An 18994-nucleotide genomic window follows, 5' to 3' on the forward strand; every position below is an offset into this window, starting at 1 on the left:
TCCCCTGCGTCCATGCCCTGGCAACTGAGATAATCTGCTTCCCAGTTTTCCACGCCTGGGATGTGAACTGCGGATATGGTGGATGCCGTGGCTTCCACCCACATCAAAATCCGCCGGACTTCCTGGAAGGCTTGCCGGCTGCGTGTGCCGCCTTGGTGGTTGATGTATGCCACCGCTGTGGAATTGTCCGACTGAATTCGGATCTGCTTGCCCTCCAGCCACTGCTGGAATGCTTTCTGGGCAAGATACACTGCCCGTATTTCCAGAACGTTGATCTGAAGCGAGGACTCTTGCTGGGTCCACGTACCCTGAGCCCTGTGGTGGGGAAAAAACCGCTCCCCACCCTGACAGACTCGCGTCCGTCGTGACTACTTCCCAGGATGGGGGTAGGAAGGATTTCCCCTTCGATAACGAAGTGGGAAGAAGCCACCACCGAAGGGAAGCTTTGGTCGCCTGAGAGAGGGAGACGGTCCGGTCGAGGGACGACGGCTTCCTGTCCCATTTGCGTAGGATGTCCCATTGAAGGGGACGCAGGTGAAACTGCGCGAAAGGGACTGCCTCCATTGCTGCCACCATCTTCCCCAGGAAGTGCATGAGGCGCCTCAAGGGGTGTGACTGGCCTTGAAGGAGAGATTGTACCCCTTTCTGTAGTGCCTACTGCTTGAACAGCGTAAGCTTCACTATCGCTGAGAGGGTATGAAACTCCATGCCAAGATATGTCAGCGATTGGGCCGGTGTCAGATTTGACTTTGGAAAATTGATGATCCACCCGACACCCTGGAGAGTCTCCAGGGAAGCGTCGAGGATGCGTTGGCATGCCTCTTGAGAGGGTGCCTTGATCAGCATCCAAGTACGGGATCACCGAGTGACCCTGCGAGTGTAGGAGCGCTACTACAGTAGCCATAACCTTGGTAAAAACCCGCGGGTCTGTTGCCAGGCCGAACGGCAGTGCCACGAATTGCAGGTGTTCGTTTCCTATGGCGAAGCGCAAGAAGCGCTGGGCTCTGGAGCAAATCGGTACGTGGAGATAAGCATCTTTGATATCGATCGATGCAAGGAAATCTCCTTGGGACATTGAGGCGATGACGGAGCGGAGGGATTCCATCCTGAACCGTCTGGTTTTACATGTTTGTTGAGCAGTTTCAGGTCCAGGACCGGGCGGAAAGACCCGTCCTCCTTTGGGACCACAAACAAGATGGAGTAAAAACCGTGGCTCAGTTGCTGAAGAGGAACCGGGATCACCACTCCTTCTGCCTTCAGAGTGCACAGCGCCTGCAGAAGAGCCTCGGCTCGCTAGGGAGGCGGGAATGACCTGAAGAATCGAGTCGGGGGACGAGAGGTGAACTCTATCTTTTAACCGTGAGACAGAATGTCTCTCACCCAGCGGTCTTTTATTTGTGGCAGCCAGGTGTCGCAAAAGCGGGAGAGCCTGCCACCGACCGAGGATGCTACTAGAGGAGGTCGAAGTCATGAGGAAGCCGCTTTGTTAGCGGCGCCTCCGGTGGCCTTTTAAGGACGTGACTTAGACCGCCATGCCTGAGAGTTCCTTTGTTCTTTGAGACCTTTTGGACGAGGAGAATTGGGACCTGCCCCGCCCTGAAAGGACCGAAACCTCGACTGCCCTCTCCTCTGTTGGGGTATGTCCTGTTTGGACTGGGGTAAGGATGTATCCTTTCCCTTGGATTGTGTGATGATTTCATCCAGACGCTCGCCAAACAGCCTGTCGCCAGAAATTGGCAAACTGGTTAAGCGCTTTTTTGGAAGCAGAATCTGCCTTCCATTCCCGTAGCCACAAGGCCCTGCGGAGTACCACCGAATTGGCGGCCGCGACCGCCGTACGGCTCGCAGAGTCCAGGACAGCAATAATAGCATAAGACGCAATTGCCGAGGTCTGGGTGGTAATGGGTGCCACTTGTGGCGCGGCCGTGCATGTGGCTGCTTCAATCTGCGCTTGACCTGCTGAGATAGCTTGTAGCGCCCATACGGCTGCGAATGCTGGGACAAAAGAAGCTCCGATAGCTTCATAGATGGATTTCAACCAGAGCTCCATCTGCCTGTCAGTGGCATCCTTGAGCGAGGCCCCCTCTTCCACTGCAAGTATGGATCTAGCCGCCAGTCTGGAGATTGGAGGATCCACTTTGGGACACTGAGTCCAACCTTTAACCACGTCAGGGGGAAAAAGATAACGTGTATCCTTAAGGCGCTTAGAAAACCGTTTATCTGGACAAGCATGATGAATCTGGACTGCCTCTCTGAAATCAGAGTGGTCCAGAAACATACTCGGTGTAAGAGAAGCTGACTCCTCCGCCGGAGGAGCTGAGGGAGAAATATCCAGCATTTGATCGATGGACGCAATAAGAACGTTCACTATGGCGTCCGCGTCTGGAGTATTAAGATTGAGAGCGCCCTCAGGATCAGAATCCTGATCCGCTGTCTCCGCATCATCAACCAGAGATTCCCCCCGCTGAGACCCTGAACAATATGATGTCGAGGGAAATTTTAAGCGAGCCCGCTTAGTCGGTCTGGGGCTGGGGTCTAAGTCAGAACCCTCAGTCTGGGATGTATGAGATACCCCGGGAGGACATTGTTGGTCCAACTGAGGGGGGCCAGGGAACAATGATTCAACAGAGTCCCTTTGCTGAGATACCGGCCTGGACTGCAAGGCTTCTAGTATCTTAGTCATAGTCTCAGAGAGTTTTGCAAACTCCGTCCCCATCACTAGGACAGTGTCAACAGGTGGCTCCCCCTGGGCCCCTCTTAGAGGCCCTGGCTGAAGAAGTGTCACAGGGGCCGAACATTGCACACAATGAGGGTCAATGGAACCTGCCGGCAGCTGGGTCGTACAAGCGACGCAGGCAGCATAATAAGCCTGTGCTTTGGCACCCCTGCCTTTTGTGGGCGCCATGCTATTGTTTTCCCTGAGTAACACACTAGGGTATATAGCCAGAATGAACTGTGCTCATACAGTGTAAAATATATACTATAAACAAATAATGTATCAATACACTACAGCACCATGGGGCTAGCACCACAGGTGCTGCTTACCATCCGCCTAAAGCGGTTATGAGGCCACCAGAGACCGTGTCTGGGTCTCCCAGGGTTAATCCCTCTCTGCAGCGTCGGAGGAGCTGACAGGAATGGCTGCGGCGTCCTGACGAGAGGAGGGAGCCGTGGGCGTGGCCGAGGTGCTCACACTGTGCACAGTGAGGGGGGTGGAGTATGGAAATCATACTCCAGCCCTCAGTGCTGCTCGTTCCGTGCAGCGTCCCGCCCTTCCCCTGCCTGTCAGGGCTGAGGGCGGGAGAAAGGGAAACTAGGCCGCAAGCAAGCCGGGGACTCGAGTATACGCGTGGCCGCCGTAAAAGCGCGGCCGACGCCGAAGTCCCCGGCGAACTACAAGTCCCAGCCGCGCCGCAGTTTCCCATGGCAGCGGCGGTTAGCGTGGTAGCCCCTACATATAAAACACACTCAGCGACGCTGAGTGTGTAATGGCACAGTTTAACCCGGTCAGCGCCGCGGTCCCCGGTGCACTAGCACACCCAGCAAAGCTGAGGTGTTGCCGTGCGCGGTCCCCACAGGGATACAGAGTACCTTCACGTAGCAGGGCCATGTCCCTGAACTGTACCCAGCTCCTATCCAGCAGGCTCCACAGGAGTTGTGGATGAAGCACGGTCTCAGTGCCTGGAGACCGATAGGATCCCACTTCACCCAGAGCCCTGAGGGGGATGGGGAAGGAAAGCAGCATGTGGGCTCCAGCCTCTGTACCCGCAATGGATACCTCAACCTTAACAACACCGCCGACAAGAGTGGGGTGAGAAGGGAGCATGCTGGGGGCCCTATATGGGCCCACTTTTCTTCCAACCGACATAGTCAGCAGCTGCTGCTGACTAATCTGTGGAGCTGTGCTGTGCGTGTCTGACCTCCTTCGCACAAAGCAAAAAACTGAGGAGCCCGTGGGAGCACGGGGGGTGTATAGGCAGAAGGGGAGGGGCTTAACACTTTTAGTGTAATACTTTGTGCGGCCTCCGGAGGCATAGCCTGTACACCCAATTGTCTGGGTCTCCCAATAGAGCGACAAAGAAATATGGTATGTATCTCCCAGTATTTCTTCCAGCATTGAGGTCATAAAAAACTGAGCAACATTAAAGGGACAGATGTAGTGGTCGGCCAAGAAATTTAGTGCATCAGAAGACATGATGCTTACATCACTTCAAATTCTGAAGATGTCTAGCAGTCCCATCAGCGTAGAACTGGCTGCAGCCAGTGGGACCCAAAAGTCCGGCCAGAAGGCATGAAAATATGATGCCTGGGATGCAAAAGAATGGCAGCAGGTTTTCTGGACTGATGAGTCAAAACAAACCCCTTATTTTCCAGTGTATAAAAGACGACCCACAACTTTTCCAGTTAAAATATAGAGTTTGGGATATATCGTATACTCGAGTGCATGTCCCCATTGTTTAATAATGCCCACCTGCTGTAATGTCCCTGTCCTTAATTAATGCAGTAAAGTCTCCATTGTTTAATAATGCCCTCCTGCTGGTTCCCTTCTGTCCCCTATCATGCCGTTGTTTACACATAAATTATTCTCACCTCTCCTCTGAGCCCTCGCTGCCTCCACACACATACCCCACCTTGATAGCGTGCACGGAACGGCCGCTGCAGGATATTGTCATGGCTTTACTACAGTTGAATACTTTACGGCGCCACAAAGCGTTCAACTGCAGTAAAGCGCGTCCAATACACAGGGCTGCTGCTACTATCAGCGCTTTACTGCAGTTGAATGCTTTTGTGGCGCCGTAAAGCATTCAACTGTAGTAAAGCCATGACGACATCCTGCGGCGGCCGCTCCGTGCACGGATGCTATGATGGAGGGGGTCTGTGTGCCTGCAGACTGCAAGAAGCAGCTGGAGACAGCGCGGGCACGGAGGAGAAGTGAGGATATCTTATTGTGTGTAAAACAATGACACCCGGCGTATAAGACGACCGCCGACTTTTGAACAGATTTTCAGGGGTTAAAAGGTAGTCTTATACGCCGGAAAATATGGTATATCAGAAATGGAGAGTGGTACAATAATTAGTGTTTGTAGGCAACAAAGCATGGCGGAGATCCTATTTAGGGCTGTGTTCCATCAAATGGGAGTTGAGAAGTTTGTCAAGATTGAGGATGTCCCGAATGCTAATACATGCAGATACAGTATATATCCATCATGCAACACCATCAGACTCCACATTTTTGTGTAGCATTAAAATGACCCCAAATAGACAGCCAAAAGTCAATAAGAACCATCTTTAGTGTAAAAATTAACAAGGAGTCCTGGAAGTGGTGATCTGGCCCCCGTAGATTCCTGAACGAATCTGTATAGGAAGAAAATAAAGACTTTACACATGAATACATCCACAGGAGATTGGGGTTATTTCTCCAAAATGTTTGGAACAACCTCCCAGCTGAGTTCCTTCAAATCCTGTGCCTTGTAAACCATATCAATTCTTCTCGATACACTTGCACAAATATTGAATATTGATGTAGAGTCTCCCTTATTTACTTTGCATTTTAATCGAGAAATGTAACATTTCTATTTTTAAGCACTCTTTATAGAATTTTGTCCACACCTGTCTAACACAAAAAAAACATTTGCACAGTACTGTAATGATGGGACCATACGGGGATTACTGCGATCCCCTCGCATGACACTCGGCTTACGCTCGCAGTACAGCAGCGCCGAGTGTCATGCGAGTGTCCCTGCGACCGAGGTCAGACCGTGCGAGTGGACCTCAGCTGCAGGGAGCGGCCCGGCACTGAGGAGGGGAGGGTGGGATTTATCTCCCTCTCTCCTCTGTTGCTGGCTACTGCCATTCTCGCGCTGCACTCGCATACACCGGTGTACCGCGAGTGCAGTGCGATTTTTTTTTTCTCGCCCCATAGACTTGAATGGGAGTGAGAGAAACAAGGAACGCATTACAGTGGCAGCATGCTGCGATTGTTTTCTCGGTCCGATTAGGGCTGAGAAAATAATCGCTCATGGATGCTGACACACAGGCTAATATTGGTCCGAGTGGAATGCGATTTTTTTATCGCGCTCCACTCGCACCGATTTTCACGCCGTGTGGCTTAGGTCTAAGTGTTAATGTTTGGACATTAACTTAATGTTTAAAGAAACTAAGAGGCAAAAGAACAAAAACATAAGACAAACAAGTCACTAATAGATATTCCTTTCTTATAAGAAATATTCTAATATTGGACTCAGATTCCATTACTCTTTTAACCCTAATTTTACTTAACCTAAAAACATAACTGCAAAGTAAGACCATGCACACTGCAGTATACCGTATTTTTCGGACTATAAGACGCACCTGACCATAAGACGCACCCTGGTTTTAGAGGAGAAAATAGGAAAATAAAATTTTAACCAAAAAATATGGTCATGACACACTTATGGGGCGAGGATCTGCTGCTGACACTGTTATGGGGGTAATGTCCCCAAATTCTCTACTAAGGTACCCCATTCTGATAAGGATCCTCCTGCCTTGTATATGATCCTGCTCATATACCCCCCATCCTGCTAATAATATACCCCCCATCCATCCTGCTCATGATATGCCCCCATCCATCCTGCTCATGATATGCCCCCATCCATCCTGCTCATGATATGCCCCCATCCATCCTGCTCATGATATGCCCCCATCCATCCTGCTCATGAAATGCCCCCATCCATCCTGCTCATGATATGCCCCCATCCATCCTGCTCATGATATGCCCCCATCCATCCTGCTCATGATATGCCCCCATCCATCCTGCTCATGATATGCCCCCATCCATCCTGCTCATGATATGCCCCCATCCATCCTGCTCATGATATGCCCCCATCCATCCTGCTCATGATATGCCCCCATCCATCCTGCGCAAGATATGCCCCCATCCATCCTGCTCATGAAATGCCCCCATCCATCCTGCTCATGAAATGCCCCCATCCATCCTGCTCATGAAATGCCCCCATCCATCCTGCTCATGATATGCCCCCATCCATCCTGCGCAAGATATGCCCCCATCCATCCTGCTCATGAAATGCCCCCATCCATCCTGCTCATGAAATGCCCCCATCCATCCTGCTCATGAAATGCCCCCATCCATCCTGCTCATGAAATGCCCCCATCCATCCTGCTCATGAAATGCCCCCATCCATCCTGCTCATGAAATGCCCCCATCCATCCTGCTCATGAAATGCCCCCATCCATCCTGCTCATGAAATGTCCCCATCCTGGTAAATGGCGTGTATCCTGTGGCACAGGAAAAAAAAAAAATAAACGTTTATACTTACCCTTCATCACTCCCTGAAGCACCGATCTCTGTCTCAGCTGCAGCGCCGCTGTGTGGAGCAGTCACCGGTGTCTGCAGCATCGCGTCTTCCTGTCTGTGCAGCATCGCGTCTTCCTGTATGTGCCGGCGGTCAGCTGATCGATTCTGGTGGATACTAGCGGCGCGCACAGCGATGACGTCATCGCGGTGCGCGCCGCTAGTGTCCGGATCAGCTGACCGCCGGCACAGACAGGAAGACGCGATGCTGCAGGGGGGCGGCTCCACACACGGTGACGGGTGAGTACACTGATTCACTGCACCCCGCGCTGATAATGATGCACGGGGGGCAGTGAATACAGCCGCACATGATCACTCCAGGCTGTAGTTGCCAGGGGTGATCACGGCCGGCTGCTAATTATGCACGCACCCCCCCCCCGCCCATCACCCTGCCCACCTGTCAGCGCCGGTTTCGCTGAGAGATGATGGGCAGGAGGATGGGCGTGCATATGTAATGAGCGGGCCCACGTGGTCACGGCAGGCCGTTACAGCCTGCTCGTGCCGCCGATGACCCGCTGCACCGCGGCACCCTCAATCCCCGCAGCCTTATAGTCAGACCATAAGACGCACCCCCCACTTTCCCCCAACATTTGGGGGGGAAAAAGTGCGTCTTATGGTCCGAAAAATACGGTAGATTAAGTTTTCAGGCCTCGATGCACCAAAGAATATGGGTACTGTTGTCTATAAGATACTTCTAACATGCCAGCTTGGAATAAACGGGTCTACTGTTCTTGACACCTTTATATTCACTTTGACGTGGGATTAAAGGAAATCTTAAATAAAATTGAGATATTAAAGTAACATGTTACAACATTTTGGTTTTGTAAGCGACAAGAATAAGAAATCCATAAAGTGTTTTCCATCAAGTTCAAGCAGAACACGAAGAGCAGACAAAACACGCAGGCAAAGCACCAAGCAGGAAGAGCAAATACAGCAGAGACAGATTTTACACTGATACCTGATCTGTGACATCTGACGTCTCCTTCAACAACCCAAATAACCGGTTTAACCAAACAAACAGAGCGCTAACAAAGCAGAAAGAATGCAGAGAACCAGCAGTACTGAGCGCGTATACAAGGAACACAGGGACTCCGAAAAATAGAAGGTTTTCCCTTAGCTTGTCTCTCCATACTTAACTTTGACACTTTGGCCATAAATGTTAGATCTAAGTCAGGTGAATATGCATATTTAGCAACCAAAATCATTGACTAGGGGCTGATGGCAAATAGGCTTCATACCCCATCATATGTTTTGGTGGGAAATAAAACAATAATATCAGGGACTAAAACTTAAGTTTTAGTCCCTGCTATTATTGTTCTTGCATTTTGGACTATTGGGTACCACTCCTCTGCTTGGCAGTTTTGCTATTATACCTGGGAAATAAAAGACTAGTAGGGGGTATCTCAGTAGACTATCCCCTCACATGCCCGGCTATGTCAAACACGCTTGTTTATGGATGGCAAACAAAATAGCTTAGCATGCGGTTCAATAAATCCCATGGATTTATGAAAAAAATACATTCAAAAAGGCGATCACGAAGGATCATCATAGATTCATTATAAATTCTGTAAAAATAGAGGTCACTGAGCATATAGAAAACACAACCAATACCCATGACACCTGCTCACAGCCTCCAGAGATTCAGTAGACACTCACACTGCAGACTTCGCTGAGCAGGACCGGGGTACCAGAAATCTGGGTGCACATTGAGGGGCTGATGTGCAGTTGACTGCGCTCTGGATGTCGAACGACTCCTCTCCTTATTTCCAAAGCAGAGCACCATGACCATTCTGACTTTAGATGGCAACTCCAATTCTGATCATCCCACAGATATAGTCCACACTTCATGAAAGAACAAATAGGCTGTCGGCTGAAGACACATAAAAGGGGACAACATCCATCTTCGCTCTGCATATGTGGTCTCTTTGTCAGAGCCAACCAAGATCCATCTCCATCAAATAGGTTAGAGCCAGAATCTTCCTACAAAGATGGCACGTTGTGCAGTTGTGCGCTCTCTCGGAAGTCTGATGTGGCTTTCTAGCTTATGTCCTCTTTCTGCAGTTCATGCCTCGTCAATGAGGCGCCTCCTCCTCTTCCTCCTCTCCCACGCTTTTACCTTGCGGAGGGGTGGGTAAGATGTCTCTCAGCAACACAGTCAAACAATATAGTTACCTGCAGGGTGTAGGCTGGTCTACTTATATGTGCAGCAAAGGCTTTGTGACAGATAACAATACTCCTTATGCACCATTCAATGTTATGGATACACCTGGTGCCACTGGAGCTTACAGAACAAACTGAATAATTCACCAATACCACTAACATCAATAGCGAAGACATTCGTGCAGGGCAGCCAGTCCTGAGCCCATGACGGAAAATGGCCTCCGCTTACAAGGGAATCCAATGGTGTCACAAATAACAGTTCTTTAAAACAGTTTTTTAAATACTATAATTTGTTTATAATTCCGCAAAATATATATTTTTTTTTTAAAGTTTGATATTTTCCATTATTAAACACTGGGGGGAGCAGCTGCTGAAATCCTACTGTAGAACTAGTTCACATTACAACTGCAGTAAAAGTGGGTGGAATCTGCTCTCCTGTGTGGGATGTCACCTCCCCTTCCCCTTCTGGGTGTTTCCAAAAGGATAAGAGGATGAAGTTTAGGATCACATGGTGGAGCCATTTTGCTGGGGGATCGCAAAGTGATCCTAATATGTCTAAAGAGTCACTAGTGACAGCTGGAATAACACCCCACTGTATCCTACACCCCCAGATATTGTGCTACCAGCCAGGATCGGAGATGACATGCGGTGAGGAGGGGTGATCTGCAGCCTGAGCGGCATTGCACTACAGATGTCAGGGCGCGATCACCACTCCCAGCCGCATGCACTCACCTCAGACATGCGCCCCCCGGCAGCCTGTCCCGTTAGCCTGGTGTCTGTTCCTCCTATCAACGATCACAGTACAGAGCAGCGAGGAGCTGCTAGGACACAGGTCCGAGGTGAGCACACGTGGGGAATTGGGTGGTGAGCAGCAGGGTGGGGAGAAGCACACCAGGATCAGTTATAGTGCAATCACTGCTGCCCGGCACCGGTACTCACCCCAGCCAGAGCAGGTGACAGGGGGAAAGTGCAGCACACAGCACACGCTGTTATCTCCACAAAAATGGTGGCGATCACCTCCCTCTGTTGTGATCTGGGCATCCCGGGGGAAGGGGGGGGGGGGGTGGGGGGAGCAGTGTTAAGCATAAGGGTCACATTCAGTCTATCAGATCCAATGCACAGGGAGATGCCTATCGTTACTCCAAGATGGCAGCCCCCAGTGTTTCAGTAAAGACAGAATTAAATAAAAACTAAATTAACAGTGAATTTAATTTTGTATTAAAAATAATTGATTCCATAATCACTACTATTAAAAAAAAAAACAAACACATGACACCTTCCCTTTAACAGGATGAGCTCAGTTGCAAAGTGGAACTACACAGCTTAGTTAGCTGAAAAGCGTCCGGTTACTGCACATTCACCCCCTATTGATTCAAATGGGGGGCAGATGGGCAGTACTCTTCCACTACTGTTGACGGATCTGTATTAGTTCTGCTCTGTAACTGAGCACATTTGGCTTTGGGAACAGCTGATCAGAGGGGGAGCACAATCCTACTGATAACATATTGAGGACCTATTCTAAAAGGATACAATTCCTCAACAACCCATTCAATAAATAATCTTTATAACTAATATTCCAACCCACAGCTGTCATGGCGTGATCACCTTTCCCAGACACCAATTATAGAGTGATGCCCCATGTCACTGTACATCTAGGAAGGATCCCTGAAAAGGTGGTTTCACTGTTGTGGCTTAATAGATAGATCTAATATTCTCTGGTCCCATATTGCCACCAAAGCCTGTTTTGTTTTTTGTTTTTTTTTTACAATAAACATCTTACCCCCACCTCACAGTTACTATTTAGTATCCACAGATTGTCAAACTGATGGTTTGGTGAAAAAAAAAAAATCTATAGAAATGTAAATTCTTCATGACCTCCAGTGGGCTCTTCAATGAATATTCCCAGACAGGTGCATACCACACCCTCCAAAAGTAATCCTTATTGTGAGTGAGTGTAGGGCAGGGAACAAACCCCCCGAAAACCATCAATGCAGTAAAGAAAAACTAGTTTATGAAGCCTAAGGAAATGCAAGCCTAATGTTACACAAAGAGTACAGCAAAGGGGTCTCTGCTGTGCAAGAAAGTCCCCAAAAGTGCCACAATTAATGGAAAACAAAAAGGTGTGTAGGTGGCACCACTAAAGATCCCAATCAAACGCCACACCGCAGCCTCGGGGAAGGCCTGCTCTGTTCACATTAACACCTTCCTAGCTGGACCAATTTTCCTATTTGTATGTTTGTTTTCTTCCAAGAACCGTAACTAACAAAAAAAAAAACAAAAAAACAAAAACCTTTTTATCTGTTGAAATAGCCATATGAGTGCTTGTGTATTTACGGGACAAGTTCTAGTTGTGAACCATACTATTCATTTACCAAACTGTGAAAAACACATTTTAAAAAAAATAAAGGAGTGCAATGGAAAAATAAAAAAGGCAATTCGCTCAATGTCTTTGGACTCTGTATAGTCGGCATTCATTAGCAGGAAAAAAAATTACCTGGAAATACGATCCTCCAGGTACCTACAATTACTGCAATTTTATTGGTTAAAATAAATAAATAAATAACAAAAAAGGTGATTTGGTGTTGCAATTTTAAATCCGCGTTGAGGAGCTTAGCACAAGATCAGATTTATACTCATCAGGACAAGCTCAGTGATGTGAGTCAGCAGTAAACAGTGGAGCACTAAGTATAGAAGGCAAACTGTTCACAATATTTAACAAAACATAGCAAAAATTAATTTATAGCCAAAACATGTGTATTTTAAAAGGGTTATCTGGCAACGTCCAGAGCTGCCCACGTCCCACGAGGAAGTGAACGGTGCCGATGACCTTACAACCCACCCACTCGGAGAGGGATGCAGAATCGGCAGGTATCACGCATGTGTCCTGTTTATAGGCCCTGTACGTACGCTGCGGTTTCTGCCACAGAAAATGTTCATAACCTTTCTGCAGTCATTCCCCAGCAAAACCTATTAAAAAAAAAAAAAAAAAGTGTTTTTTTCCCCTACAGGTTTTGCTGCAGAGTCTCTGCAGCAAACAGAATGAGCAGGTCTTATTTTCTGCAGGTACCTGCGTTTTTTGCCATAAATAAATGGTAAAAAAACGCAGGGACAACCGCAGCAAAAACACTGGTGCGGTTTTACCGTGGTTTTTGCCGCGGGTGCGGTATTCTGCCAGAGGGTGCGGATTTTTCTTAAGAATAGTCCATTTTCTAGTGTGCACAGCCTTAGAATAGGAAATGTTCACAATGGTCAACTGCTGCAGATATGAAAAAACGCACCGATTGTCAATATACATGCAGGGAAAAAAAAAAAAAAAGTATGTGCACAAATTGAGAATTTGCAACAGGATTTCTGCAACAACTTTGCTGTGTAAAAATAATGTGGTTTTTACACTATTAATTTCAGTTACACCATTTATTGGCTTCTTTCTGTTACAAGATACTGACCCAACAAAGGCCACTTTTGCCCTGTTTTTGCGTAAAGTTTCATTCCCACATCTGTGTTGCACGTACGTGTTGTATCCACTCCTTTTTCTTTAACAGATAGCACAATAGATTATGTCCTATGTATGTATTTTTTGACCTTGATATCACAGATTGGGAAGGGGGGGTGGGTTGGGGGGGGGGAAGGTGCCAAATCAAGTCAATGGGTCCGTGAAAAACACATGCAGCACATAGCATCAGTGTGTGGTTCGTATTTAACACTGCAAAGGATAGGAGAAGCTTTGTTATTTATCCAAGAAAAACACTGATGGTAAAAACGGACACTGATGATACTGGTACCCTTTTTTGCTGAACGTGTTTGAACACGGATGAGTGAATGAGGCCTAATAGAAACCTATGGTCACACTCAGTGTCTACATTAGGAGCTCATTCTGGCATACACTAAATTTGGAAATGATAACTTGACCTAACAGACTAAACAATCAGAATTGGACAAATGTTCAGCTAAATTGCATGGTTAGCTTAATCTGTATGCTTGTTGAGGAATTAAGGGCGCTTTACACGCTGCGACATCGCTAGCGATCTCGTTAGCGATGTGACATGCCAGATCGCAGATGCGCTCTGCCGAGATCGCACGTGACCGGCGCTATAAAAACGACCTGTGTGTGATCTTGGCAGATCGCATCAGCGATGTGGCATGCCAGATCGCAGATGCGATCTGCCAAGATCACACACAGGTCGTTTTTATAGCGCCGGTCACGTGCGATCTCGGCAGAGCGCATCTGCGATCTGGCATGTCACATCGCTAACGAGATCGCTAGCGATGTCGCAGCGTGTAAAGCATCCTTTAGAATGAATTCGTTTATAAATCGGAAAAATACAAAAATTAGAAGGGGAAAAAAAAAAAAAATAAATAAAATCAAAAGATTCATGTCCAATAATACAGAAACCTTTCCTGAGAATACAATGAGTTAATTTCTAAGTATTTCATTAAAAATTCATACGGCAGCTATTGAGCTTGTGAATATATCATGAGTTTGTGACAAGAGCTTCAAAATGACAGATTTATTTATTTTTTTAAATAAAAACCTGACAATCTGCACTCCCTGTTCCCAAAGTCAGGTAACACAAGCAGCATGATGGCTACAGTCAAAGTGAAAGGACAGACAGACAGACACACACACACACACACACACACACACACACGGGAAGATGGCCGGTCTTGGCAAGATTGAGAGCCTGACAGCTGAAATAAATGGCTTAAAGGACAAATTCTTACAAATATGGAGTCCTTGGATTTTGTTTTTAGATTCTGCTGCGTTTTGATCCATATTTTCCAGCTCTGGAGTGCAGTTCTTCTCCCCTACTTGCTTTGCCCTCCCCGCAGAGGTCGCCCTCGGGTTGTGGCTGCCCAGAGGGTGGCCCCGGGAGGCGGCGTGAGGGAGGAATACATCAGTGCATTTGTATATACAGCTCTGGAAAAAATTATGACACCACTTTTAAATTTTTAGTTTTTGATTTTTCTCTTTATAGGTATATTTTCCAAGTCAAATGTAAATGGTTTTTTTACTCTATAACTACTGACAACGTCTCCGAATTTCCAAGCAATACATTTTGTATTTATTTTCTGAAAATGAGAAAATGGTCACAACAACAAAACATGCACAGTGCTTTCAGACCTCAAATAATGCAAAGAAAAAAAGTTCATAATCATTTAGGAACAATACTAATAATGTTTTAACCCCCGGAAGAGTTCAGAAATCAATATTTTGTGGAATAACCATGATTTTTAATCATCACTTTCCCCAGAGTTGGGGAACTTTGCCTGAGCAGAAGGAAGAAACTGTTTTTCCAGGATAACCTTGTATATGTAGCTCGATTCATACATCCTTCGCAAAAATTAAGGCTACTTTCACACTTGCGTTGAACGGCATCCGTTGCATTGCGTTGTTTGACGGATGCAACGGATGTGTTGCATATAGTGGCACAACGGATGCTTCAAAACAACGGAATCATTTTTGATTTTTTTTTTTTGTTTACAGTTTAGCAGCGGCAGACTATTGTGAACAATCAGCTGATCGCTCCCAGTAGCCGGCCGCCAGATGATCAGCTGATCGCTCGGCCGCCGAGCATTTGTTCGGGGGCGGAGTGCGGGGTGGGACAGACAGACAGACAGACAGACAATGTATATATACACACACACATATATATATATACACACACACATACACACATGCAGAGTGGAGTGCGGGAGGGGAGCGGAGCCAAGCGGGGAAGTGTCGGGCTCCCTGCACACGTACCCAGGGTAAATATCGGATATAACTAGGCAAAGCACTTTGCTTGGTTACCCGATATTTACCTTGGTTACGGGTGCAGGGAGCCAAAGAGCATGCGCAGTGAAATCCTGAGGATTCTGCTGCTCAAAAAAACGTTACATGCTGCGTTCCTCCCGCTGGGCAGAAGCAACGGAGCGTCGCCCAGCGGAAGCAATGCAGGTCCTTTTGGCACAATCCGTCATCCATACAAGTCTATGGGAAACAGCGGAATCCGTTAACGGATTCCGCTGTTTTCCAAAAGGGCAGATTGTGACGGAAGGAACAAAACGCAAGTGTGAAAGTACCCTTACCTGCCCAATTCCAGCCTTGCTGAAGCATCCCCATCTCATCACTGATCCGCCACCAAATTTCACAGTGGGTGCAAGACACTGTGGCTTGTATACCTCTCTAAGTCTCCGTTTAACCATTACACAACCAGGTGTTAGGCAAAGCTGAAAATTCAACAAACATCTTTGCAAAGGACGTATGAATCAAGCCACATACAAGGTTATCCTGGAAAAACAGTTGCTTTTTTCTGCTCAGGCAATGTTCCCAAACTCTGAGGACTTTTTTCCAGCAGGACAATGCGCCATGCCACACAGCTAGGTCTATCATGTGTGGATAAAGGACCACCACATCAAAACCCTCTCATGGCCAGCCTAATCTCCAGACCTGAACCCATTGAAAACCTCTGGAATGTAATCAAGAGGAAGATGGACAGTCACAAGCCATCAAACAAAGAAGAACTGCTTATATTTTTTGCACCAGGAGTGGCATAAGGTCACCCAAAAGCAGTGTGAAAGACTGGTGGAAAGCATGCCAAGACGCATGAGAGCGGTGATTAAAAATCATGGTTATTCCACAAAATACTGATTTCTGAATTCTTTGAGTTAAAACATTAGTTATGTTTTTTTTCTAAATTATGAACTTGTTTTCTTTGCATTATTGGAGGACTGAAAATGCATTGTTTTATCAGAAAATAAATACAAAATGTATTGCTTGGACTTAGTAGTTTATAGAATAAAAAAAAAATCAATTTACATTTTACTCAAAAATATGCCTATAAAGAGAAAAATCAGAAAAACTGACAATTTTGCAGTGGTCTCAATATATGCACACACATACATATACACACACGGAATGCAGACAGCATCTATATCTATCACACGTGTGTGCGTTATTACATGTAAGGGGTGGGTGTCTTCAGATCATTTAATCTATGGTTTCGGCAACAAGGAACAAGAAGATCAAACTTTTTATTGATCTATATGCAAAGTCCCTCTAAAGGGGGGGATGGTAAAAGGAATGGACTGTTTGTCGGTATATAAAGAATATTGTGTACCTTGATATATATTGTATTCTGATGATGCCATGATCTGTTATGGTTATATTGTGCCTATTTTTTTTATTTTTTTAAAATCAAATAAAAAGTCTATCGATGTGTGATCACCAGAAATACAGAGGTGTGGGGTCAATAACCTGCTAGACAAAGTACCAACCCATCCACTGAACTGAAAAAGGACATGAAAGCATCAAACACTTAGGCCTTGTGCGCACTAGGCGTTTTTGCCGCGTTTTTAGCGGCGTTTTTTACCGCGTTTTTGTGCTGAAAACGCAGTGACATTGCTTCCCCAGCAATGTCAATGGGTTTTCATAAGTGCTGTCCGCACACAGCGTTTTTTTTTAGCTGCGTTTTTGTGGTGACCACAAAAACGCAGCATGTCAATTATTTCTGCGTTTTTCACTGCGTTTTTCACCCATTGAATTCAATGAGATGTTAAAAACGCAATGAAAAATGCATATAGCCGCGTTTCTATGACTAAAAACGCAGCTATAAACGCAAGGGGTGGGTACTACAGTGACGTGTACAGGAAGAGGATTCCTTCTGTTGGTAAACACAGAAGCATGAATCCTCCCGGTACCGTCACCGCTGCGTCCACCTCCCGTCCTGTGCATGTCAGCTCCGTGCGGCGCCATGTCTGGGCGGGAGGTGGAGGCAGCGGCGAAAATCAAAGTGAACAGTAGAAAAAAAAAAAATGTCATATATACTCACCTGTCCGCAGGGTCCCGGTGCCATGCCCGCTCCCATCTCCTCCCGGTACCGCCGCTCTGGCTGTGTGCAGTCTCCCCGGGGCAGGACCTTGCTTGCAGGACCTGGCGGTGGATCACCTGATGCAGTCACCTGACGCATCAGCTGATCGTAGTCTCGCCGGCTTTTTCGCGCCCGGCCGGCCATCAGCTGATCCTGCCGTCAGGGGACTTCATCAGCTGATTACCGGCAGCTCTTGCAGCGATCGGACGGGATCAGACTCCTGTCCAATCGATCGCTCCAGGAGCTGCCGGTAATCAGCACAGCACATAAGTGAGTATTATTTTTTTTTTTTTTTCTACTGATGCATCAGCTGATTGTATAATCGGCTTTTATATAATCAGCTGATGTGTGATGTGATTCACGTAGTTTAACCTGACATCATCTGATCGCTTTGCCTTCCAGCAAACCGATCAGATGATATTGGATCCTGACTGGACGGCGCGGGACCCTGACCCAGGATTACTGCGGAGGGGGGTTTATTTCAATAAAGATGGAGTCACTAATTGTGTTGTGTTTTATTTCTAATAAAAATATTTTTCTGTGTGTTGTGGTTTTTTTTTATCTGTACTAGAAATTCATGGTGGCCATGTCTAATATTGGCGTGACACCATGAATTTCGGGCTTAGGGCTAGCTGATAATATACAGCTAGCCCTAACTCCATTATTACCCGGCTAGCCACCCGGCTTCAGGGCAGCTGGAAGAGTTGGATACAGCGCCAGAAGATGGCGCTTCTATGAAAGCGCCATTTTCTGGGGTGGCTGCGGACTGCAATTCGCAGTGGGGGTGCCCAGAAAGCATGGGCACCCTGCACTGTAGATTCCAATCCCCAGCTGCCTAGTTGTACCCGGCTGGACTCAAAAATTAGGCGAAGCCCACGTCATTTTTTTTTTAAAATTATTTCGTGAAATAATTAAAAAAGGGCTTCTCTATATTTTTGGTTCCCAGCCGGGTACAAATAGGCAGCTGGGGGCAGCCCGTACCTGCCTGCTGTACCCGGCTAGCATACAAAAATATGGCGAAGCCCATGTCATTTTTTTTTTCTTTTTGGGCAAAAAACTGCACACAGTCCTGGATGGAGGATGCTGAGCCTTGTAGTTCTGCAGCTGCTGTCTGCTCTCCTGCATACACTAGTGAATGGAGGATGCTGAGACTTGTAGTTCTGCAGCTGCTGTCTGCTCTCCTGCATACACTAGTTCTGCAGCTGTCTGCTCTCCTGCATACAATGAACATTTTGAAGAAGGAAATGACATCAGACCTTTTTTTTTTTTTCATCAACAATCTTTAATGGCATTGTGCACTGATTAAAAACGCAGTGAGCAAAAACGCAGCAAAAAACGCACCAAATCGCGGCAAAAACGCATGCGTTTTTGCCGCGTTTTTTAGCCGCGGGTGCGTTTTTTTAGACAAAAACGCACACAAAAACGCACATAAAAACGCAGCGTGAAAAAAACGCCTAGTGCGCACATACCCTAACACTACGTATACAGAGACTGCGTTTATCACAAAGGCCTAAAGTGAGATTACCGTGTTCTGATGTCTCTTTTCTCCTTGGCCTCTCTCTTTGTGCTGAAACAGAATCTGTCTCAGTTTCATTGTCCAAGTTTTCTTGGCTTCCTCGAGTGTTTGGACTAT

The 18994-nt window shown here is 46.9% G+C and overlaps 1 protein-coding gene across 1 annotated transcript in view; it reads right to left on the reverse strand.

Annotated features, from left to right (window-relative positions):
- DVL3 (dishevelled segment polarity protein 3) overlaps positions 1 to 18994 on the reverse strand; it is a 153476-nt gene that overhangs the window by 34724 nt on the left and 99758 nt on the right. The window contains 1 exon segment of the mRNA XM_075341512.1: positions 18887 to 18990. Within this exon segment, the coding sequence (XP_075197627.1) occupies positions 18887 to 18990 (104 nt within the window).

This window comes from Anomaloglossus baeobatrachus, chromosome 3 (assembly GCF_048569485.1).
Source record: "Anomaloglossus baeobatrachus isolate aAnoBae1 chromosome 3, aAnoBae1.hap1, whole genome shotgun sequence".
Lineage (NCBI taxonomy): Eukaryota > Metazoa > Chordata > Amphibia > Anura > Aromobatidae > Anomaloglossus > Anomaloglossus baeobatrachus.